We start from the raw sequence: 17,819 nt of genomic DNA, 5'->3' as shown, positions 1-17,819 counted from the left end.
TTTTTATATTGGTATGGAATGTTTATTGCCATAAATAATGCCACAGGAAAAGCCTCAAACGAAAATTAAAACGCCATGGTTTACTAAAATACAAAGTTTAAATTGGTGCAATATTTAATAACCTATTTTACATACAATATAGTTGGTTGCATAAATACTTGAGTAACTGAATAAATAATTTAAACACTAAGAAATGCTAGTTTATGGATAAAGTCGTATTACATTCCATAGTTTGTCTGATTGATCGTCACTTGAATTTCGTGTAAACTGAATCCGATCGCTTGGTAGATCGTTATGTGTTTGCATGAACTCTATTCGTTCGGGTATAATGACATAATCTTTTATAAAATCGGGTTGAGGAATATCGTCGGCGTCTTTGTACTTTTCTGTAACTTGTTTGAAATTTTCCAAAAATGTCTTCCAATCCCCGTCTTTGACTGGTAGGCTAGTTGTCGGTGATGCCGAAACTCCAATTTTGACTTCTTTTGGTACTGCTGAAAAACCACCTTCGTTGGGAACTTTATCAACTTTTTGAACCTTGCCTTCAATTCTTACAGTACGTTGAACTTCGCACCAGTAAAAACTGGCACAGGCATAAGGATTTTCTTCTAATTGCTGCACTTTGTTGGCAGTAACCGTGGTTGAAAAATAAAAACCAACTTCATCGAATCCACCAAGACTGACTATTCGAGCGTAGGGCCTGCCCGACAGAGAAGCTGTCGATAAGGTCATGCTAAAAGGTTCCTTTACACCATGCCCAAAAGATTCCTGAAACCACAAACCAAACAGTTCCATTGGTTTTAATTCTTTATAACCATCGTCACCTAGAATGTTTTTTAGTTTATTAGATTCATCGTTTTCGTTTTCTTTTTTATTTGTTTGCATCATTTGTCCCATACTTAAAAACACTGAAATAAAATTAAAAGTTTAGGTTAATCGTAACCATTAAAATAAATGAGTTTTGCAAGGTATCTTGTATTAAAAACCGCCAGCAAGCTATGTTAACTCATTATCTTGTTAGTTTTTATACTAGGCCACAATTTACTAATTTTCAAGCGCACATTGAATGAAGTATTAATTTCCTTACAGTAAACGAACTACCTTTCTCTCTATTCCACTTACATTGTGTATTTATGTTTTCCACACAATACAAAAATGTTTGTCTACTTCTAGTTATCCCAAGCTTTGTAGCGTGTCTAGCTAGTTAAATTGTTTTCGAAAGCATATGCTTCGTAACACGCCTTTCTCTAAAATACTTATCCGGTATTTAATCATTTTTGACACTTGCATTTTGTTTACTCAATAAAGTAAACTAACAAATTACAAACATACGTTTTCTTCCCCATTAGTTTAAAAAATATTGGGCAAATTAAGTGGAAACAAGTAAAGTTCTACAAAATTAATAACCATAATTATTAACGTAATTTTCATAACTCGTGTGGGCGCGGCAAAATGCAAATATTTCAAAGGTTGTGTTTATATACTATAAGTGTATATTTAATCACCTTCGCTGATGGCAGGATGGTCGACTGGGTTTGGTTTTAAACTTGTTTTCAGACCTACTGGGCTTGAAACGTTACGTCGTATTGTTTGTCTTATTACTCATTGTGTATATAAAGCACAAACCGTATATTTTGTTTTTTGTTTTGAACGTTTTGGTGTTTTTTTGCAAAACTACTGCTAAGCAATAATTGTTATCGTCGTAGGTTTCAGACCAATATTACCTTTTTTGGTCTTAGCTTGATAACTTTAGTATATACCTATCGTTTTTTTTTGTTTCTACATTATTTTTTGTCGTAAATTAAAAAACTTGACTCTAACTTTTGGTTTTCAATTTATAAAACAATTGACACTGGCCCAAAAATACATAAAAGCATATAAGCTAGTATTTTTGTGTTGCTGTTGTCAAGTATTTCGTTAACACCTTTTCGTCATACGAACTCGTTTTACCTTTTTGTTTTTCTGTCTCAAGCTAACCGAAGGAAGTTGAGTTGCGCTAGCGTTTCAATATACCCGCAACCGTTCAAACATGTAAAACCAAAGCGCAATTTGCTATTTTAAAACCGTTTTCTGGCGCCATTTGCTGTACAGCAATAATCTGTTTTAATTTATATATATTGTTTTGTAGGTTAACGTGAAGTTGATACTTAATTGAAAGTGAAGTTTTACTACATTCAACCAATTTAAATTTAACCTAATACATAGGTAATAAAATGCGAAGCGCAGTCCGACTTCCCCTCTGTCCAAACAATAACTTTTCTGACATAAACTAGTCATGTCTTGCCGACTCACGCAATTACTTAGAACTAAAAGTGGGGTCAAGCGAGTGTTTACCAAAACGAGCCGCTTTAAGATGTTTTGAATTTATCCTCGCATAACGACTTCTTTACCTTAACGTTCGGTAGTTTTTTTACTCTAGCTCAGTCTTGACTGCTTTACAGTGAATTTTTAGTTGTTAGATTAGTGAAAGATCACATTTAGAACTTTAATTCTTCAATGTAATTGTCTTTAATTACAGCCTGACTGGTACTGCTAACCTAATTTTGGTCATTTCACAAATTTGTTTGTATTGTTTCATTTTAAATTTGATTAATTTTGATTTTAAAGGTGAATATGTAGATATAGTGTCATTTTGCTTTAATTAATTAACAATAAATTTTCAATATACTACATTGAAGTTGGATATTAACTGAACATGGTCAAGAATAACAATAACATAACAATCAAGTTAACAGGACAAACAGGAAAAACCTGGAAAACGTTGTCAGCAAATTTAAAACTGAGTAATGTTCAACTAGCAAAATTTTTGTTACAATTATACAACCAAAGCCTTAATTCTAAAAATGCTTCCAGTATTCCGCAGACCCATTCATCCATGGTACTTTCGCAATTAAATCAGCAACGTTTGAATTATGCCAACAGTTGTGACCTTAGCATAGTTAAATCTAAAATTCAGAATACTGATTCTATATGCCAAAATTATTTGTTTAAAGCTCATAGTTGTGTTTTGGCCGCTGTTTTGGGAAAGACATTTGAGAAAAAAATGGACGAAATAAAAACCTTGCAAAATGCTCAACATCTAAACAAAAGTTTGGAGGGTAAAGATTTTAATAATAATTTAAATAAAGAAAATGTTAAAAAGCTGTTAACTTTACAAACACCACCTGGTTTTGAACACCTTATTGAATATTGCTATTTGGGCTCTTTTACAACTGCTAGTCTAACATGTGAAGAATTAAGTTCAATAGTACAATCCATAGCAAAAATGGTTTCTCCTGGTGACATCCAAAAAAAAATGCTTTCTGATATTTCCAATATTATAAATAAATCCTCAAGCAATGTAGAAGTAAGTCATGAATCTCAAATGCAGGATATTGATAATGCAAGTTGCACTCAAAAGTCCCTCGAGTGTGCTGAAAAAAATCTCATTAGTGAAGATTGTGTTGTTGTTTTAAAAGACATAGAAAATGACAAAAGTAACAAAATGCCTATCAAAGAAAAAAATAAAGAAAATGTAAACAAAATTGTGGATAAGCAAAAAAAACAAGAAGTAAAAAGAGTAAAACCTGTATATGATGAAGATGATTTCGTTTGGTTTAAAGATGATGAGGAATCTGAACAGGATGAAGTAGAAAAAAGCGAAGACGAATATGATCCGGAAGATGATGTTCCTTCACAATGGACCTGTGAAGTATGTGATGAAGAATTCAAGTCACAGCGTTTAATGGACAAGCATATAAAAACTGAGCATGTGGAAGAAATATCAGATGATGAAAAGTTTTCTCCAAAAATAAAGAAGAGTAAAAGAAAATCAGTTCGCAAATCCCGATACTCGGATGAGGATTATGATGTTGAGCTGGATTACGATGCAAAAAAGGAAAAACCTATCATAGGAATGTGTTGTGACCAGTCTTTTACTCTAATATGTAGTATTGGTGCCCATTTACTAGATATCCACACCCAATTATTTTTTGATTGCATGTGTTGCAAAAAATTTATCAAAATAGAACAACTTTTTATTCACTTTCAATCAACCCACAACTTACCAAAATTTACGAGTCTAAGTTTAGAAGATGCGAGTATTAGTGAGAATAATATTTTGCCAATATTTATGGAGGCAAGCTTAGAAAATGATTCAACTACTTTGAATCATTCAACTGAGGCAGATGTTTGTACTTATGAGAATGCAACTGAGCCTCAAACTGTAACGAACTGGGATTCAAATGTCACTTGTGGATGTTGTGTAAAAAGTTTTTCGATTTTGAAGTATGTTCAACATTTGCAGGACCAATTCAGAGATGGTAAGAAAGTGTTGAAGTCCCTCACCCTACCCATGATGGTACACAGTATATATAAGTGCTTTTATTTTCAATGTAATATATGTACTGAAAATGGTGGTAACGTAGAAAAGCCAATACGCATTTCCACCTTGCTTAAAACCCATGTGCACCAATACCATCTTAAAAACTCAACTGGTGATGAAATGCAGCCATGTCCTGATTGTGAAAAAATGATTTTAAAGTGTAAACTTAAACAGCATATAAACATGATTCACAACAAAAATTCTGCCAATTACAAAAACCGCACTCAAAAAATACCATGCGACATATGTGGCAAGTTAATTGTAAAGAAGCGATTAAATAAGCATCGAAAGGAACACGGTACTCGCTTTCCATGTCCACACTGCAATAAAGTATTTAGTCGGCAATCAAATTTAAGAGTTCATATAAGAATTCACACTGGGGAGAAACCATTCGTTTGTGATATTTGTGGCAAAGGTTTTCATCAGTATGTTGAGCTAAGGCTTCACAATAAAACACACAACAAACAAGGAGAAAAAACAAGAAAATCTAAAACTAAAAACGAAATCACTGATGATGATGCATTATACGGAATGTTGACTCAAGGGGAATTAAATGGAGAACAAGTTCAGAGTTATCCAAATGAAGGGTCTTTATTTGACAGTGGACAACAATATATTAATCTTTAAATATTCATAATATATACCATTATGGTATATACAGCATGAAATTTCACAAACTTGTGTTTCTAGCTAATTTTTTTTAAGTTTTAATGATCCGAATAATTTTGGTACACGTTTGTTGTATTTTCAACTAATTCATTCTATTTTGTAGTTGTTCTTTCAACTTGTATTTTTTCTTTTTGCTTTTTTAGATAACCTAACCTAGGTAACTATTAGAATCCCTTATTAGGGAAAATTATGAGTGACTATCAAAAAGTTAAAACATCAAAGTTAGTTTTCAAAGGAGAAAAGCGAAAAAAGTAAAGTAAAATACATTTCACCCAAAACACCTGCATCTATCTCTTTATGGAGCTAATAACATTTTATTATTTCTTGCAGGCCAAAGAAAAACAAGAAACATAAAAAGCGAAAAGTTGAAGATGTTGAAAGTAAGTTGAAAAAGGAAGAATTTGAAAAAGATATGAAATCACATGGAGGGTGGTGGTTTGCCTCTAAAATTGAAGAATTTAAAGGTAGTTTTTATTTTAAATTTCACGAATTTTCTTTCTATGTAATGTTTTTTTTTTGGTTGTATTACCTACATGTTAAATATATATTTATATTTCGATATCAGTTTTTTAAAAAAGATTTTGGTCAAACATTTAGGCACAATCGCACTTGAAATGGGGGTAAATGTTTATATATGTGCAATGGATAATGGGGGTTTTACTCTTGGTGCTCCAAGACCAGAGGGTGAAGGCCCCGACTTACCTGAACAATTGACCGGGGTTGTTATCTCTGATTCAAAGTGAGTAAATTGGTGTGTTTTATGGAATAATAAAATTAAAAAAAAATTATTACTTAAGTTTTGATTATGTTGAATAGAATTGCATTAAAGACAGGCTTTGGAAAATATTTATGTGTTGATCGTCACAATAAAGTAATGGGAATAAGTGATGCTATAAGTGCAAAAGAACAGTGGGAGCCAGTGTTTCAAGAGGTAAAATATTAGCATACACGTTTCCTTACAGAATTAGATATATTGATTATGTCTTGTTTTGTAAAATAAAACTTTAATGTGGTATGATCAAAGTTATTTTCATTTGTTGAACGTGTACTTCTATTCACGTACAGAATATTACTTTAAATTTTTACGTACCATTATTACAGTATACACAATTGAATTTTCAAGTAATGTTTTTTTTTAATTTTAGGGAAAAGTAGCATTAATGGCACCCAACGGCTGTTTTGTAACTTGTAGTGTAGAAGGTGATATTGAAGCAACAAGCAGAAGTGCTGGACCTGATGAAATTATTAAGGTATAAACGCAGCTTCTTATTAATTGTCTAACCCAATTAAACCGTTGAGTTGATAAAATGATAATAACATTGTGATTGCAAAGCAACCAGTATATGCAAACATAGTTTTGTATTATTTTAAAATTCGTACTGTCTATGCAAAATGGAATTTTTAACCAATGATTATTTTAAAAATCCTTGTAAGAAAAAATAAATTTATTTCTTAAAATAAATCCAAACAAATAATTTCTTTTATTTTGTTGTTTATAGATTCGCTCCAATGCCGAAAGGGAAAGTGAAAAGGAAGATGAAAGTATTCCGAAAGAGGAAAGAACAGCAACCAACTTAAAAGAATGTGAAGTTAATTATGTGAAAAAGTTTCAAAGTTGGCAGGTATTTTAATTAGTTTTTTTTTATAACTTAAAACTCACTAATAATTATTACAACTATTTTATAAGGACCACAAACTGCGGTTGACAACTGAAGATCAATCTAAGCTAGATGATGCGAAAAACAGTGGGACTTTACATGGGGCATTATTGGACAGGTACCATTTTTATATATTACCAAAAAAATAATTACGGTTTTATTTTTAACTTTTGATATTTTATTAATATACTTGTCAAAATTTAGGAGAGCAAAAATGAAATCTGACAGATATTGTATGTAAGCAAGAAAAAAGAACAAGTGGTTAAAAGAGCTACATGACTTAATTGCTTTCATGTATTTACATGTTAAATTGAGCATACTACAATGAGAAGTGCGTTACAGTTTTTGGTTCTAGTTTGTAAGATGTCTAAGGCAGTAGTAAAAAATTTTTTTTTTTAATGTTAATAAAATAAAAATTATGTACTGCAAAAAATATAATAAAAATACAGGTTATTAATGTATGCAATAGTAGATCCTAATTAAATAAATATTTTTAAATAATAGTTTTAAAATTAACAAGCCTAATTGATTAAATAAATAACTTTACAAAAAATGGTCAGTTTAAAAATTTATCTTGATTTACAACATTTCTAACTATACTTAAAAATGAATATATGTATATTGGAATAAAACAAAAACATGGGGATTTATTTTACACCAACATAAGTCACTGCTTTTCCACTTTTTTTTAACATTTCTGTTAGATCATCCACTGACAAAGTGGATGTTATTTGAACAAGTTTATTATCTAAATCCACATTAAAATTTGTACCTGAAGTAAAACGATATTGTTACAATAAAACTACGGAACAAAATGTAAAAAAACTTACAATATTCCAAAAATTTACAATAAAACTACGAAAAAAAATGTTAGGCCCACTTACTATTACTAATTGAACAAAAATAATGCATAGAATGGTCACAATTCACATAACTTTTTGACTTTATTAAATCATATTTTTTTCAAGTTAGTTTAATGCAAGAATTTTAAAAACAACTGACCTTCTCCCAATTTTTTACTTAATATTCTTGTAACAGCTCCTGAACAACCACTGCAAGTCATCTCAACTTGAAATTCATGAGTCTGTTAACAAAAATAAGATATATTTAAAAAAGTTTAGTAGTTATTAAGATGTTAAATAATATTTAAAAAATAAATTTTAAATACATGGCTCAAGTTATTTAATTATGCATCAAATATTTTCAAACCTGCATTTTAATTTTCTTAGTATACGATATTGTTTTCACTTTAACCAAATTGTCAACAAACCACAATACCTTTGAACATGCAAGTTGTTACTAAATTGTGTTTTTTTGTAAGCCACGTGTCGGTGTAGAAGTAGGGCAATTACTTATAAAGGTGGTGTATGTGCCTAGCAACAAAAAGCTTAAAAACTAGCAAAACATTAAGATAAATAAGAAATAGTTTCTATTGTGAAACTACAAAATTGTGGTACGTCAAGTATTCTTAAGTACATATTGGCGAATAAAGTTAAATTCTCTGTTCGGTCTTGCGAAATAAAATCACATTTCTAGAATTCCGAAGAACATGACAGAAATATTGAGAAAGTGCGCTCTGGCGAATTTGTGGCTAAAAACTCTATTGTGTGAACAACGAGTCTATACAAGTTACAAAAAAATGTGCTGGTAAAGGTAAACAGTAAAAAGTTGGGGTTTTATAATATTTAACGTGGGCGGTAAGTGTATTACCACTGCTACTCAGCTAGTGCTGGTTTATAAATTGTTTTTTTTTTGTGATATGACGTAAACGACTTTTCCGCAGTCTGGCAGTACAAAACAAAAGCGAACTACTGAACTAGCCGACTTTTTGACTACTGAACTTATTTAACAACAGAAAAAGGGAACTAGTTTGTTTGTAAAATTTGCCGCATGTTACAAATAAGTACAAAAGGCCAAACTGAGAGGGTATATTTTTAGGGACATGAAGACATGATTTTAGCTTTGTAAGTTTTATTTAAAAAACTAAATTCCATTTTATAGCACAAACTTGACAATGTTATACACTTATGTTATATTTGTCAGCTTGTAAGTAAGTTTGGGTACCATAGGTAAGAGACTTTAAAATTTTAGGGTTTGATCTGTTTAAAGCCAACCTGAAATGTATTTAATTGTCCAACTGCATAATAAATGTATACTTTATGTGAACATAAATATAGTTGTTAACATGCTGGGTTATAATGAGTAGCCTACCATCTTATTGTAATATTATGTAAATTGAATTAAGTTAAATAAATATACTTTTAACTTTTGTTGTACAGGTGACGGGCTCTAGGCCTAGTGTTATCAATAGAATAATACTAAAATAATAAGTGGTAATTGCAATTAAACATAATGTTAACCTAAATTTTAATCATGATGCGACAAACCAGACATGTTGTGGAGGATTATATCTTGTTTAAAGTTCAATCAACAAACAATAATTTAAGCCAGTTTCCTCATACCCAACCTACTGCCCTTAACATTGCAGTTCGCTCAGTGGCCAACCGATGTGAAAAACGGTATTCTGAAGTGTTTCCCGATTTGCTACATGAAATGAGAACAATAAATATGGACTCCTCGAAAATTGATCACATTTTCACCAGAATCTGCAAAGATCTTTTTCATTTACAGGAGATTAAAAACAATGATCTTGGTAATAACTCACAAACACATTTAAAACAACTTGCAACTAATCATTTTGATGATCTCAAATGGGGTCACGTTATGGCACTTTTTGTGTTTGCTGGAATTTTATCCATTCGGGCAGTTGAGCTTGAAGCGATAGGACAAGTAGATGTGATTGTTAACTGGGTCAGTAATTTTATGAACACTAATCTAATAGAATGGATAGAGGCGCAAGGTGGATGGGAGAACCTTGTCGAATGGAGCAATATGAATGAAAAGCAACTACAAGAAGAAATTGACCAAACTGATTCTGGTTTTGCCAGTAAAGTAATAGGAGTTGGTGTAATAGCTGCCTGCATAGGACTCGGTACAATTATGTTATCAAGAAAATAGATTTAATAAGATAAATTTAATTTAATCTGCAATAAATTATATATTTTATAAACTTGCTAAACTATTACTTTCAGGTTTTTAAATAACAAGAACATAAATTTTACCTCCATGCTTTGTGTAACTTGTTTTAGCCAATGCTCTAAAAACATCACCATTAAGAATTTATATGTAATTGATATAATATGTTTAACCTGAAATTTTCTTGGGTATATTTCTTTATCCTCATAAACAAAATACACTAGTTTTAGCAATTATACTGCCCCCCCATTTGATTTTTCTAAAATGCATACAATTTGAAATTAAATAGCCTACTAAGATATGATGTTCTCATTTCGTTCATAGTTCTTGTTTGTTTGCTTCAATATGAAATAATTTTATTTTTGTATGTGAATACAATCTTCAATCAGTGTTATTAGTATCTGTTGTCACAGTATGTACTATGTACTTAATTTTTTCTGTACCCACTGATTGTAATATAAGCTGTGTACATATTTTTATAAAAACTTATAGTTTTTAAAACAAAAGATTCTTAATTCACTTAGTTCTATAAGGTATTTGCATGTATTTTAAAATGTACTGGTAACCTAAACATGTATTTGCTTGTTTTATTTTATTAATACATATTTAGCATGTCTGATATGGTTTTGTACATATATTTAACTATAACATAATTGATTTTTGCTTGGATGAAACAGCCACATTAGTTGTGTTGTATACTTTCTATATTTGATCATTTAAAAACAATTTAGGGCAATACAAATGCCCCTAACATATATTACTTCATATTTAACAAACTTAGTTTGCACTTACGTTATCTCGATTTTAACTTGTTTTATATAGTTGTTGCTGTTTATTTGTAACAACACTAAGGCAACGTAATAAACATTATTGTTCTTTCTCTAATTGTAGAATCATTAAATAGGTACCTTACAGGAATATGGCAAAGGTTGAATTACCGAAGTTAGATACCAATCTTGTGATAAGTGTAGTTGCAAGCATGGCTTGTGGGATTTTAGTGGGTTGGTTTTTAAAACCAAAATCAGTTGCCCAAGCTTCGATAACAGATACTGATGGGGAAGAAACCAGTGAAGAAGAAATAGATGGGGAAGAAAGTTCACAAGAATATAAAATGGTGATTGTTGTTAGGCAGGATTTGAAAATGGGAAAAGGAAAAATCGGAGCACAGTGCTCACATGCTGCAGTTGGAGCCTACAAAAAGCTTTTTGAACAAAATAAACCTTTGTTAAAAATCTGGGAATACAATGGTCAACCTAAAATTGTTTTAAAGTGTCAAGATGAAGAACAGTTATTAGCACTGTACCATGAAGCCAAAGCAGCAAACTTGACCACCGCGATGATTCAGGATGCTGGTCGAACCCAAATTAGTCCAGGGTCGCGCACAGTTCTTGGTGTGGGACCAGGTCCACAAAACATTGTGGATAAAGTGACTGGTCATCTTAAACTACTGTAATAATATTTCTGTTAAGTTGTTTTAATTTTTAGTGTTCTGTTAATTTTGGTTATGTTAGGTTTAGGTTGTTTGTTTTGTTCAAAACAATTTGTACATCAGCCAGTCTGCAGGAAATGGTTTTCTTCTTACAAAATGGTCTTGGTGGTTCGTCAGGATATATCGATGACTAAAGGCAAAATGGGAGCCCAGTGTTCACATGCAGCTGTGGCTAGTTTCGAATTGGGGAATGCAATAAATAAAAAACTTTGGAAACTTAATGGACAGGCAAAAATTGTTTTACAATGTGACAGTGAAAAATCCTTATTAGAAATATACAAACAAGCAAAAAGTAATAAACTGCCGGCATCATTAATATGTGATGCAGGTCGGACACAATTAGACCCTGGTACTTACACTGTTGTTGGTATTGGGCCAGCCTCAACTGAAGATATTGATAATATAACTGGCCATTTAAAACTCTTTTAGATTAAAATTAATCATTTTTTACCTGTTCCCAGTAATCTTTTTCTGCTGTGTAACATTAAAAGTTTGTTAATCTTAATATTTATTGTTGCAATTGGAGCTTTGTTTTTAAAATAAATTTAAAAAAATTGAAGTAGAACATTTTATTTTACGTATCAATTTTAAAAGTTTAGCAGTTAGCAGATCATTTTTTAAAATGTGTGTAAATCCAAACTTATTTGCAAACAAAGCTTTGTTATTCAAACTTTCCACCCCCAGGATAAATTGGTTCTTTAGGCATAAAGCGCTGAAGCCATTCAAATGTTTTTCTATGTGGGAATTTTTTAAGTGGGGCCAATATCCGGCCTATATCTTGGGGTATGAATTCGTATATAGGGTGAACCATATCTGTAGGTAATAATAAAAACTGATACATAAAAAACACATTACTAAGCATAGCATAAAAACTGTTTTTAATTTATTACTGTACCTAATGTTTTGTGGTATGTATCCTGTACACTTGCGTCCCATCTAGTTTGAAAAAATCGTAATGAAGCTGGAACCAATGCGGACTCATATTTTTGATAAAAGTCCTTCGTTAAAAAATACCTTTGCCGCAATGATAAACTAATAACAAATAATTTTTTTTTAATGTCTAACTAAAACTGTATGCTAAAAAATAATACAAACTTCAAATACAATAAAAATAATTTACCAAGGTAAATCTCTTTGCTCTTCGCTATAATCGACTTCACCTTGTTGTTGAAATAAAAGAAAAACCATTCTGTGGTAACCCGTTCCTTTTGCAGGAATTGGGGGCAAGTAGTCGATTAATGTTTGGCCAGCCGAAATCTTATTTCCCGGTATATTCCCACTAGAAATGAATTGTTTTTATTATCTGTAGCAAGCGAATTTGATTTTATATATTTTTGGTAATTACATTAGCCAATGAATGTATTCTTTTTCGTTGTTTTCTAAATTTCCATCTGGATTTGTAAGAAGCAATGTCCATAACTTGTCTTCATCACTTTTAAAGGTAATTTCGGGAGGTTTGGTAGCCTTTAAGACGAAATAGAAAAAAAAATTTTAGTAAAAGATCTCAAATAAGTAAATTTAAATATAAATATCTGAAAAAAATTATACCTCTTCGGGTGAAACTTCATTTCCATAATAAACAGGATTTATTGTGTTTGTTTCGGTGATATAATCCACATTCATTTGCACACACGGGTAAAAATGTCCATGCTCAAACAAATCAGCAAAAATTCCATAATAATGAGCAATACTGTTTATATCCTTTATTCCCTCATAGCCTTTTTCCCACTCCTCTGTTAACTCCTGGACATCCAGTGTTACTAGATTAAATAAATTATTTTGGGGTTATCAAGGTTTCCCAAAATCAAGTTAATAAAAAACTGCCTTACATGTTCGCTCTCTTGTAGCCTTTTCCATTTCTGGGTTGTTTTTAATTTGTTTTATTATCTTTTTTTTGTTATTTGGACTGGTTCGGGAGTGGGTGAGCCTAAACCCAATGTTGACAAATTTTGGTTTATCTGTAAAACAAAGTGTTGTTAGAAAACCCGTTCAAAGAAAATGTCGAGTTAAAAAATCTGAATATTTACTAAAATAGTCCTTCCATATTTGGGCCATGGTTTCGGGAGTAGGTGAGGAAAACTGGAACTGCCTTTGTCGCTCGGCTTCTTCAATATAGCTTTAAAAAAGTCAGAAGTGTATAAAATTTTAATTAACACCATAACATCCATAAAATGGTAAAAAGGGTATAGTTACCTGTTTAAACTGCCATAACGAGGTAAATCAAATCTGTCGAAATATTTTTCATTGGGATTTGGGGTCTCTGGATTTTCATATTTTTCCAAGCCTCGATATGGTGATCTTACTTTATGCAAAACTGCATCTGACACTTTTTCATCAAAGCTTTCTTTGACACCTTTATCTTAAAATGTGCAAAAATCTTTTTAACAATTACAAGAACGTTTATATATACTTAATAATTAAGCAATTGTCAAACCTTTATCGTTAACATCTTTGGGCTTTAGGCGATAGCCACAACGCACATGCCTTTGAAGGTTGAGGTGTGAATCCTTAAGATAAATTGAAAAAATATGTTTTGTTGCTTTTCTGGCTAAAGCCATAATGATTTACTTTTATTGAAAATTTAACTTTCGGTAACTAGAAATACATTCTCGGGTTAACGTTACGCATGAATATGCACGAAATACTTCTACATAGCATGTTGTCGTATTTATTAACAAGTATACTATTTCAAACCATGCTGTAAAATTTAATTTAAACTTGGTCTTTCAACTTGTCAAAACAAGGTTCGTATGTAGAATACGGAATGTGAATGTAAGCGTGAATAAATGGCAATAAACATGAGAAACAAACTCATGTTAAAATTCATTAATGTTACTTACATAGTCTTTACTACAACGTGCTGGCTAAGCCTACTGAAATAACTAACATATTAAATTTACAATCACTCTAACAGGTTTGCCTTGAATTAGACTTTAGAATATATTAAAATAAGTTTTTACTTAGTATAATGGGTGTTTACAATCACCTACTTTCTCTTAAATTAAAAACGTTTTTGGCCTTCATTTGTGGTATTATTGTAATTTCCATATTTTTCACCTATGAAGCTGTTGAAAAATACGAGTTTCACAAAGTACCAAGAGAAAGTATGTTGATACAAAAAGAGTGCATTAATCAGGTTTTAACAACTTTTAAAAATCACAAAATTCCCATGATCTTGTTTGATATAAAAATCCTTCCTGAACTATTTCAAGCAAGGCCCAAAACTTGGCGTGAGTCTGATCATGAATGCAAGACATTATGCAAGTACCATCCTGAGGACAAAAATGTTGTAACATTTGCCATTGAAGGTGCAAGGCTTATTGATAAAGAAGGAATCCTTTTAAAAAATTTAGAACAAATAGGCTTTGTTGTACATGTAACGTATGCACCGGATCCAAGGTTGCATGCCAACTCATACAAAGAGTTAATTCCGACCTACATTTGGCTTGCATACAGGGACCATGTTGTTCATATTGCAGTCTTACATGAAAGGCCTGGCAACTATGTGTGGGGTGGGCAAGTAACTGATAAAGATTGGCATGAGACAGTAGAGGCTCTTACTCCTGCACTTACTGGAGGTTGGCACAGTATGGATGCAATTGGACCACAGTTTCCAAGGTATGCTCAAGCATTTGATAAAAGTATGAGGTTTCTAGGTTTACCCTTAGATATAGATGGCCATCGTGTTACTGTTCCTTATCATATAAAAAATTTTTTGGCTGAATATAGAAATTCTCATTTTAAGGAATGTGATTATTATGGTGCTGAAACCTTTAAAAAGGTACATAATTTAAAACCTAGCAATAACTCAAAAGTTATAAATGTTATTGAAAATGCAAAAAAGATCCTGGATAGCATGAAAATTTGTTTTTGGCTAACTGATGAAACTTGTTTAGAATATTTTAGACAATGTGACATCCCAGAAACAAGTAATGAAATAAGTTTTGGCATTTGGGGACATGACTTTAGTCATGAAATCATAAGTACTTATGAAAATAAAGGCTTTAAGTTAATTTACAAACTTGGAAAACAAAATGACAGCCTTGAACTACTATTTAAAACAAAAAACAATGTCAAATTAAATTTATTGTTCTTTTACAAAGAAAAGGATTATTTCTGGAATGGTGGCACTGTAGTCAAAGATGGAAGAAAATATATTTTTAAATATAAGCCTTTTGATTTATGCTGGTCAGATCTGGCAAATATAAAAATCCGCATTCCATGTAATACTCAAACCCATGTTGAAGAACATTATGGCCACAAATGGAGACAACTTCATGAACATTGGATGTGGAATGTGGACCCTCCAAATGTTGAAACAAATGGAAAGTGGGATAAACAGGAATTAAAAGAAGTTGTACAGGTCTTTGAAACTAACAAACTTGTTAAAGAGGAAAATGCTCCTGAAAAAGGACCAGTTTAAGAGTCAATCAATAAGGATAATATTGTGGAATTTTGCTGGAACATAAAAAAATCATTACCATTTGATAAGTTGTAAAATTACCGAAACACTTAAATTAGAGTACTCAAGTTAAACTAACTGTAAATATATTACATTTGTTATTGCCAAAAGATAGGCGAAATAGCTATTATTTTTTTGTTTTTAAATCTTGAAATAAACCATTCAATTTTCAAAAGTTTTATTTTTAAAACAAAATTGGATTAACACAACAAAAAAACAGTTTCAAAATAAATAATGTAACGATAGACTAGGTCTAACTTTTAACTTTTATACAGTATACATGCAAAAGCATATCAAAAACATCAAAATTATTTTACATGAACTTAAACGTGAAACATTGTTACTGTTTAAAGTAAACTTAACATGGTTAAACAGCAATCATAGTAATACAGCACTTATACACCAACCATTTGGTATAAACTAAAGCTAGTTTTAAGGATTAAAGTATTTGAGACAAAGAATATCTCCAACCTCACTAACAGCTTCAAGCGAGTTGTTAATTTGAGTTAAACTTAGTGCAGAGCTCATGCAAAATCGAACTCTGCTTTCAGCTAATGGTGTAGAAGGATAGCCTGCAACAACTACACCGAATCCCTTAGCTAACATTTCTCTTGTAAAAGCTCCAATGTGTGTTGGTAGATAAGCTAATAATGGTATTACTGGCGAGTCATCTGAACCGAAGATTAGAAAACCATCTTTTTTTAGCCTATCGCGAAAAATTCTGGTGTTTTCTGCTAGCTTCCTAATTCTCATTTCACCTTCTTTACTAGCAATAAGTCGAAGACTTGAAATAGCCTGTTGAGCTACTGGTGGTGACATTGCTGCTGCATAAGTTGCAGCATGAGAATTTTGCCTAAGATATTCAATTATACTTCGTTTGCCTGCTATATACCCTCCACATGCACCAAAACTTTTAGTAAATGTGCCCATTAAAACATCCACATCATTTGGATCAATATTAAAATAATCTGTTACACCTCGAGCATGTTTTCCAAGTGCTCCAATGCTGTGTGCTTCATCTAAATACAAATAAGCTTTGTATTTATTTTTAAGTCTAATGACTTCGGGTAGGTTTACAATTGTTCCCTCCATGCTGTAAACTCCTTCAACAATAATTAAGATTTTTTTCCATGGCCTGTGAGTGCGTGGTTGTCCTTCTACAATAAGTTTTCTGAGCATTCTTTCAAGATCATTCATGTCATTGTGCTTGAAAACTTGAATTATTGCACCAGATATTTTACAACCCAATGCTAAAGATGCATGATTACAATTATCACTTAAAACTAAGCAGCCCTTTTCAACAAAACAAGGAATATTCATGGAGTTGGTAGCAAATCCCATTCCAAATGTGATGCAGTCTTCAACACCTAAAAACTTAGCCATCGTACGTTCTAGTGTTTCATGAATTTTTAAGTTTCCTACTTCAGTTCTTGAACTACAAACCCCTACTCCCAAGCTATTAGCAGCTTCTATAGCATTTTCTGCACACTCACCTTTATTTTCAGCAAATCCCAGGTAGTTGTAAGAGCCTAAATTGACAACGTTTCGAAGTATTTTGCCTGTGTAGCCTAACATTTCACCAGCTTGATTAAAATCACGCTCAATAACATCAATTAATGGCCCAGGTGAGGTACATATAGGCCGATAAATCACATCCCGAACACGATTGACCACATTTCTAACAAAAAAACTTTCAAATGTAATGTAAAGCCCAACAAAATCTTTCATGTTATCCAGTTCCCGTTTATCAACGCTAGGCTTTTTGAACACATATTTTTTGGCAAAATCTCGTAAAAAACTAAACCAAATTATGATGGAGAACCCAATGTAGTTTAAAATGTACACCCACATAGGAGGATTGACTGTTAAATTTTGACATTTTTGTTGCTTAGATTCTTTTTTGCTGTCTCCCTTTTCATTCATTGCAAATCATAAAAATTTAGGCTATTCAAAAGTATAACTTAAATCTAGAAATTGTATTTGTCGTTATGGTTTAACAAAAGCCTGAACAAAACCAATTTAAATAATACTGGTTTACGTGATGTTAAGTTTTGAAAATATGCACAATGCCTACTATTGTTATGCCACAGTAAATTATTCATTTAATAATCATACACTGATCGAATATTCATTAAACAAACC

General features: G+C 31.6%; 9 protein-coding genes and 1 pseudogene across 9 annotated transcripts; 6 read left to right on the top strand and 4 right to left on the bottom strand.

Moving 5' to 3' along the window:
* Positions 1 to 6: 6 nt before the first annotated feature.
* LOC145744813 (pyridoxine/pyridoxamine 5'-phosphate oxidase-like) lies at positions 7 to 1,351 on the bottom strand. The gene is made up of 2 exons (XM_082562766.1): positions 1,123 to 1,351; positions 7 to 908 (listed from the first exon to the last, which is right to left on the bottom strand). Exon 2 carries the CDS (start codon positions 895 to 897, stop codon positions 202 to 204), a length of 696 nt encoding a protein of 231 aa, XP_082418892.1. The 5' UTR covers positions 898 to 908; positions 1,123 to 1,351; the 3' UTR covers positions 7 to 201.
* Positions 1,352 to 2,613: 1,262 nt separating this feature from the next.
* On the top strand, positions 2,614 to 5,110 carry LOC145744348 (uncharacterized). Its single transcript, XM_082562303.1, has one exon. It carries the CDS (start codon positions 2,696 to 2,698, stop codon positions 4,988 to 4,990), a length of 2,295 nt encoding a protein of 764 aa, XP_082418429.1. The 5' UTR covers positions 2,614 to 2,695; the 3' UTR covers positions 4,991 to 5,110.
* Positions 5,111 to 5,173: 63 nt separating this feature from the next.
* On the top strand, positions 5,174 to 7,437 carry LOC145744795 (protein FRG1-like). The gene is made up of 8 exons (XM_082562744.1): positions 5,174 to 5,283; positions 5,363 to 5,496; positions 5,630 to 5,771; positions 5,849 to 5,963; positions 6,178 to 6,282; positions 6,532 to 6,654; positions 6,720 to 6,808; positions 6,895 to 7,437. The coding sequence occupies exons 1-8, from the start codon at positions 5,222 to 5,224 to the stop codon at positions 6,929 to 6,931; spliced, it is 807 nt and encodes a 268-aa protein (XP_082418870.1). The 5' UTR covers positions 5,174 to 5,221; the 3' UTR covers positions 6,932 to 7,437.
* LOC145745018 (copper transport protein ATOX1-like) lies at positions 6,647 to 7,980 on the bottom strand. Its single transcript, XM_082563007.1, has 3 exons — positions 7,900 to 7,980; positions 7,693 to 7,774; positions 6,647 to 7,462 (listed from the first exon to the last, which is right to left on the bottom strand). Exons 1-3 carry the CDS (start codon positions 7,903 to 7,905, stop codon positions 7,338 to 7,340), a joined length of 213 nt encoding a protein of 70 aa, XP_082419133.1. The 5' UTR covers positions 7,906 to 7,980; the 3' UTR covers positions 6,647 to 7,337.
* A 655-nt stretch (positions 7,981 to 8,635) lies between these two features.
* On the top strand, positions 8,636 to 10,593 carry LOC145744824 (bcl-2-like protein 1). Its single transcript, XM_082562778.1, has 2 exons — positions 8,636 to 8,654; positions 8,970 to 10,593. Exon 2 carries the CDS (start codon positions 9,064 to 9,066, stop codon positions 9,706 to 9,708), a length of 645 nt encoding a protein of 214 aa, XP_082418904.1. The 5' UTR covers positions 8,636 to 8,654; positions 8,970 to 9,063; the 3' UTR covers positions 9,709 to 10,593.
* Positions 10,594 to 10,643: 50 nt separating this feature from the next.
* On the top strand, positions 10,644 to 11,319 carry LOC145744930 (peptidyl-tRNA hydrolase 2, mitochondrial-like). Its single transcript, XM_082562907.1, has one exon. It carries the CDS (start codon positions 10,646 to 10,648, stop codon positions 11,177 to 11,179), a length of 534 nt encoding a protein of 177 aa, XP_082419033.1. The 5' UTR covers positions 10,644 to 10,645; the 3' UTR covers positions 11,180 to 11,319.
* Positions 11,312 to 11,644, top strand: LOC145763886 (peptidyl-tRNA hydrolase 2, mitochondrial-like). Its single transcript, XM_082575438.1, has one exon. The coding sequence runs from the start codon at positions 11,312 to 11,314 to the stop codon at positions 11,642 to 11,644; it is 333 nt and encodes a 110-aa protein (XP_082431564.1).
* Positions 11,645 to 11,712: 68 nt separating this feature from the next.
* Positions 11,713 to 13,815, bottom strand: LOC145744591 (large ribosomal subunit protein mL38-like). Its single transcript, XM_082562477.1, has 9 exons — positions 13,650 to 13,815; positions 13,409 to 13,574; positions 13,243 to 13,331; positions 13,045 to 13,173; positions 12,764 to 12,975; positions 12,561 to 12,679; positions 12,336 to 12,494; positions 12,111 to 12,247; positions 11,713 to 12,028 (listed from the first exon to the last, which is right to left on the bottom strand). Exons 1-9 carry the CDS (start codon positions 13,771 to 13,773, stop codon positions 11,877 to 11,879), a joined length of 1,287 nt encoding a protein of 428 aa, XP_082418603.1. The 5' UTR covers positions 13,774 to 13,815; the 3' UTR covers positions 11,713 to 11,876.
* Positions 13,816 to 14,183: 368 nt separating this feature from the next.
* Positions 14,184 to 15,638, top strand: LOC145763878 (ribitol-5-phosphate transferase FKTN-like). Its single transcript, XM_082575423.1, has one exon. The coding sequence runs from the start codon at positions 14,184 to 14,186 to the stop codon at positions 15,636 to 15,638; it is 1,455 nt and encodes a 484-aa protein (XP_082431549.1).
* Positions 15,639 to 16,109: 471 nt separating this feature from the next.
* LOC145763869 (serine palmitoyltransferase 2 pseudogene) lies at positions 16,110 to 17,600 on the bottom strand (annotated as a pseudogene).
* Between the last annotated feature and the right edge of the window lie 219 nt (positions 17,601 to 17,819).

The sequence above is a fragment of the Corella eumyota genome, chromosome 1, assembly GCF_963082875.1.
Source record: "Corella eumyota chromosome 1, kaCorEumy4.1, whole genome shotgun sequence".
Classification (NCBI taxonomy): domain Eukaryota; kingdom Metazoa; phylum Chordata; class Ascidiacea; order Phlebobranchia; family Corellidae; genus Corella; species Corella eumyota.
This window is presented reverse-complemented; position numbering and strand designations above follow the sequence as displayed.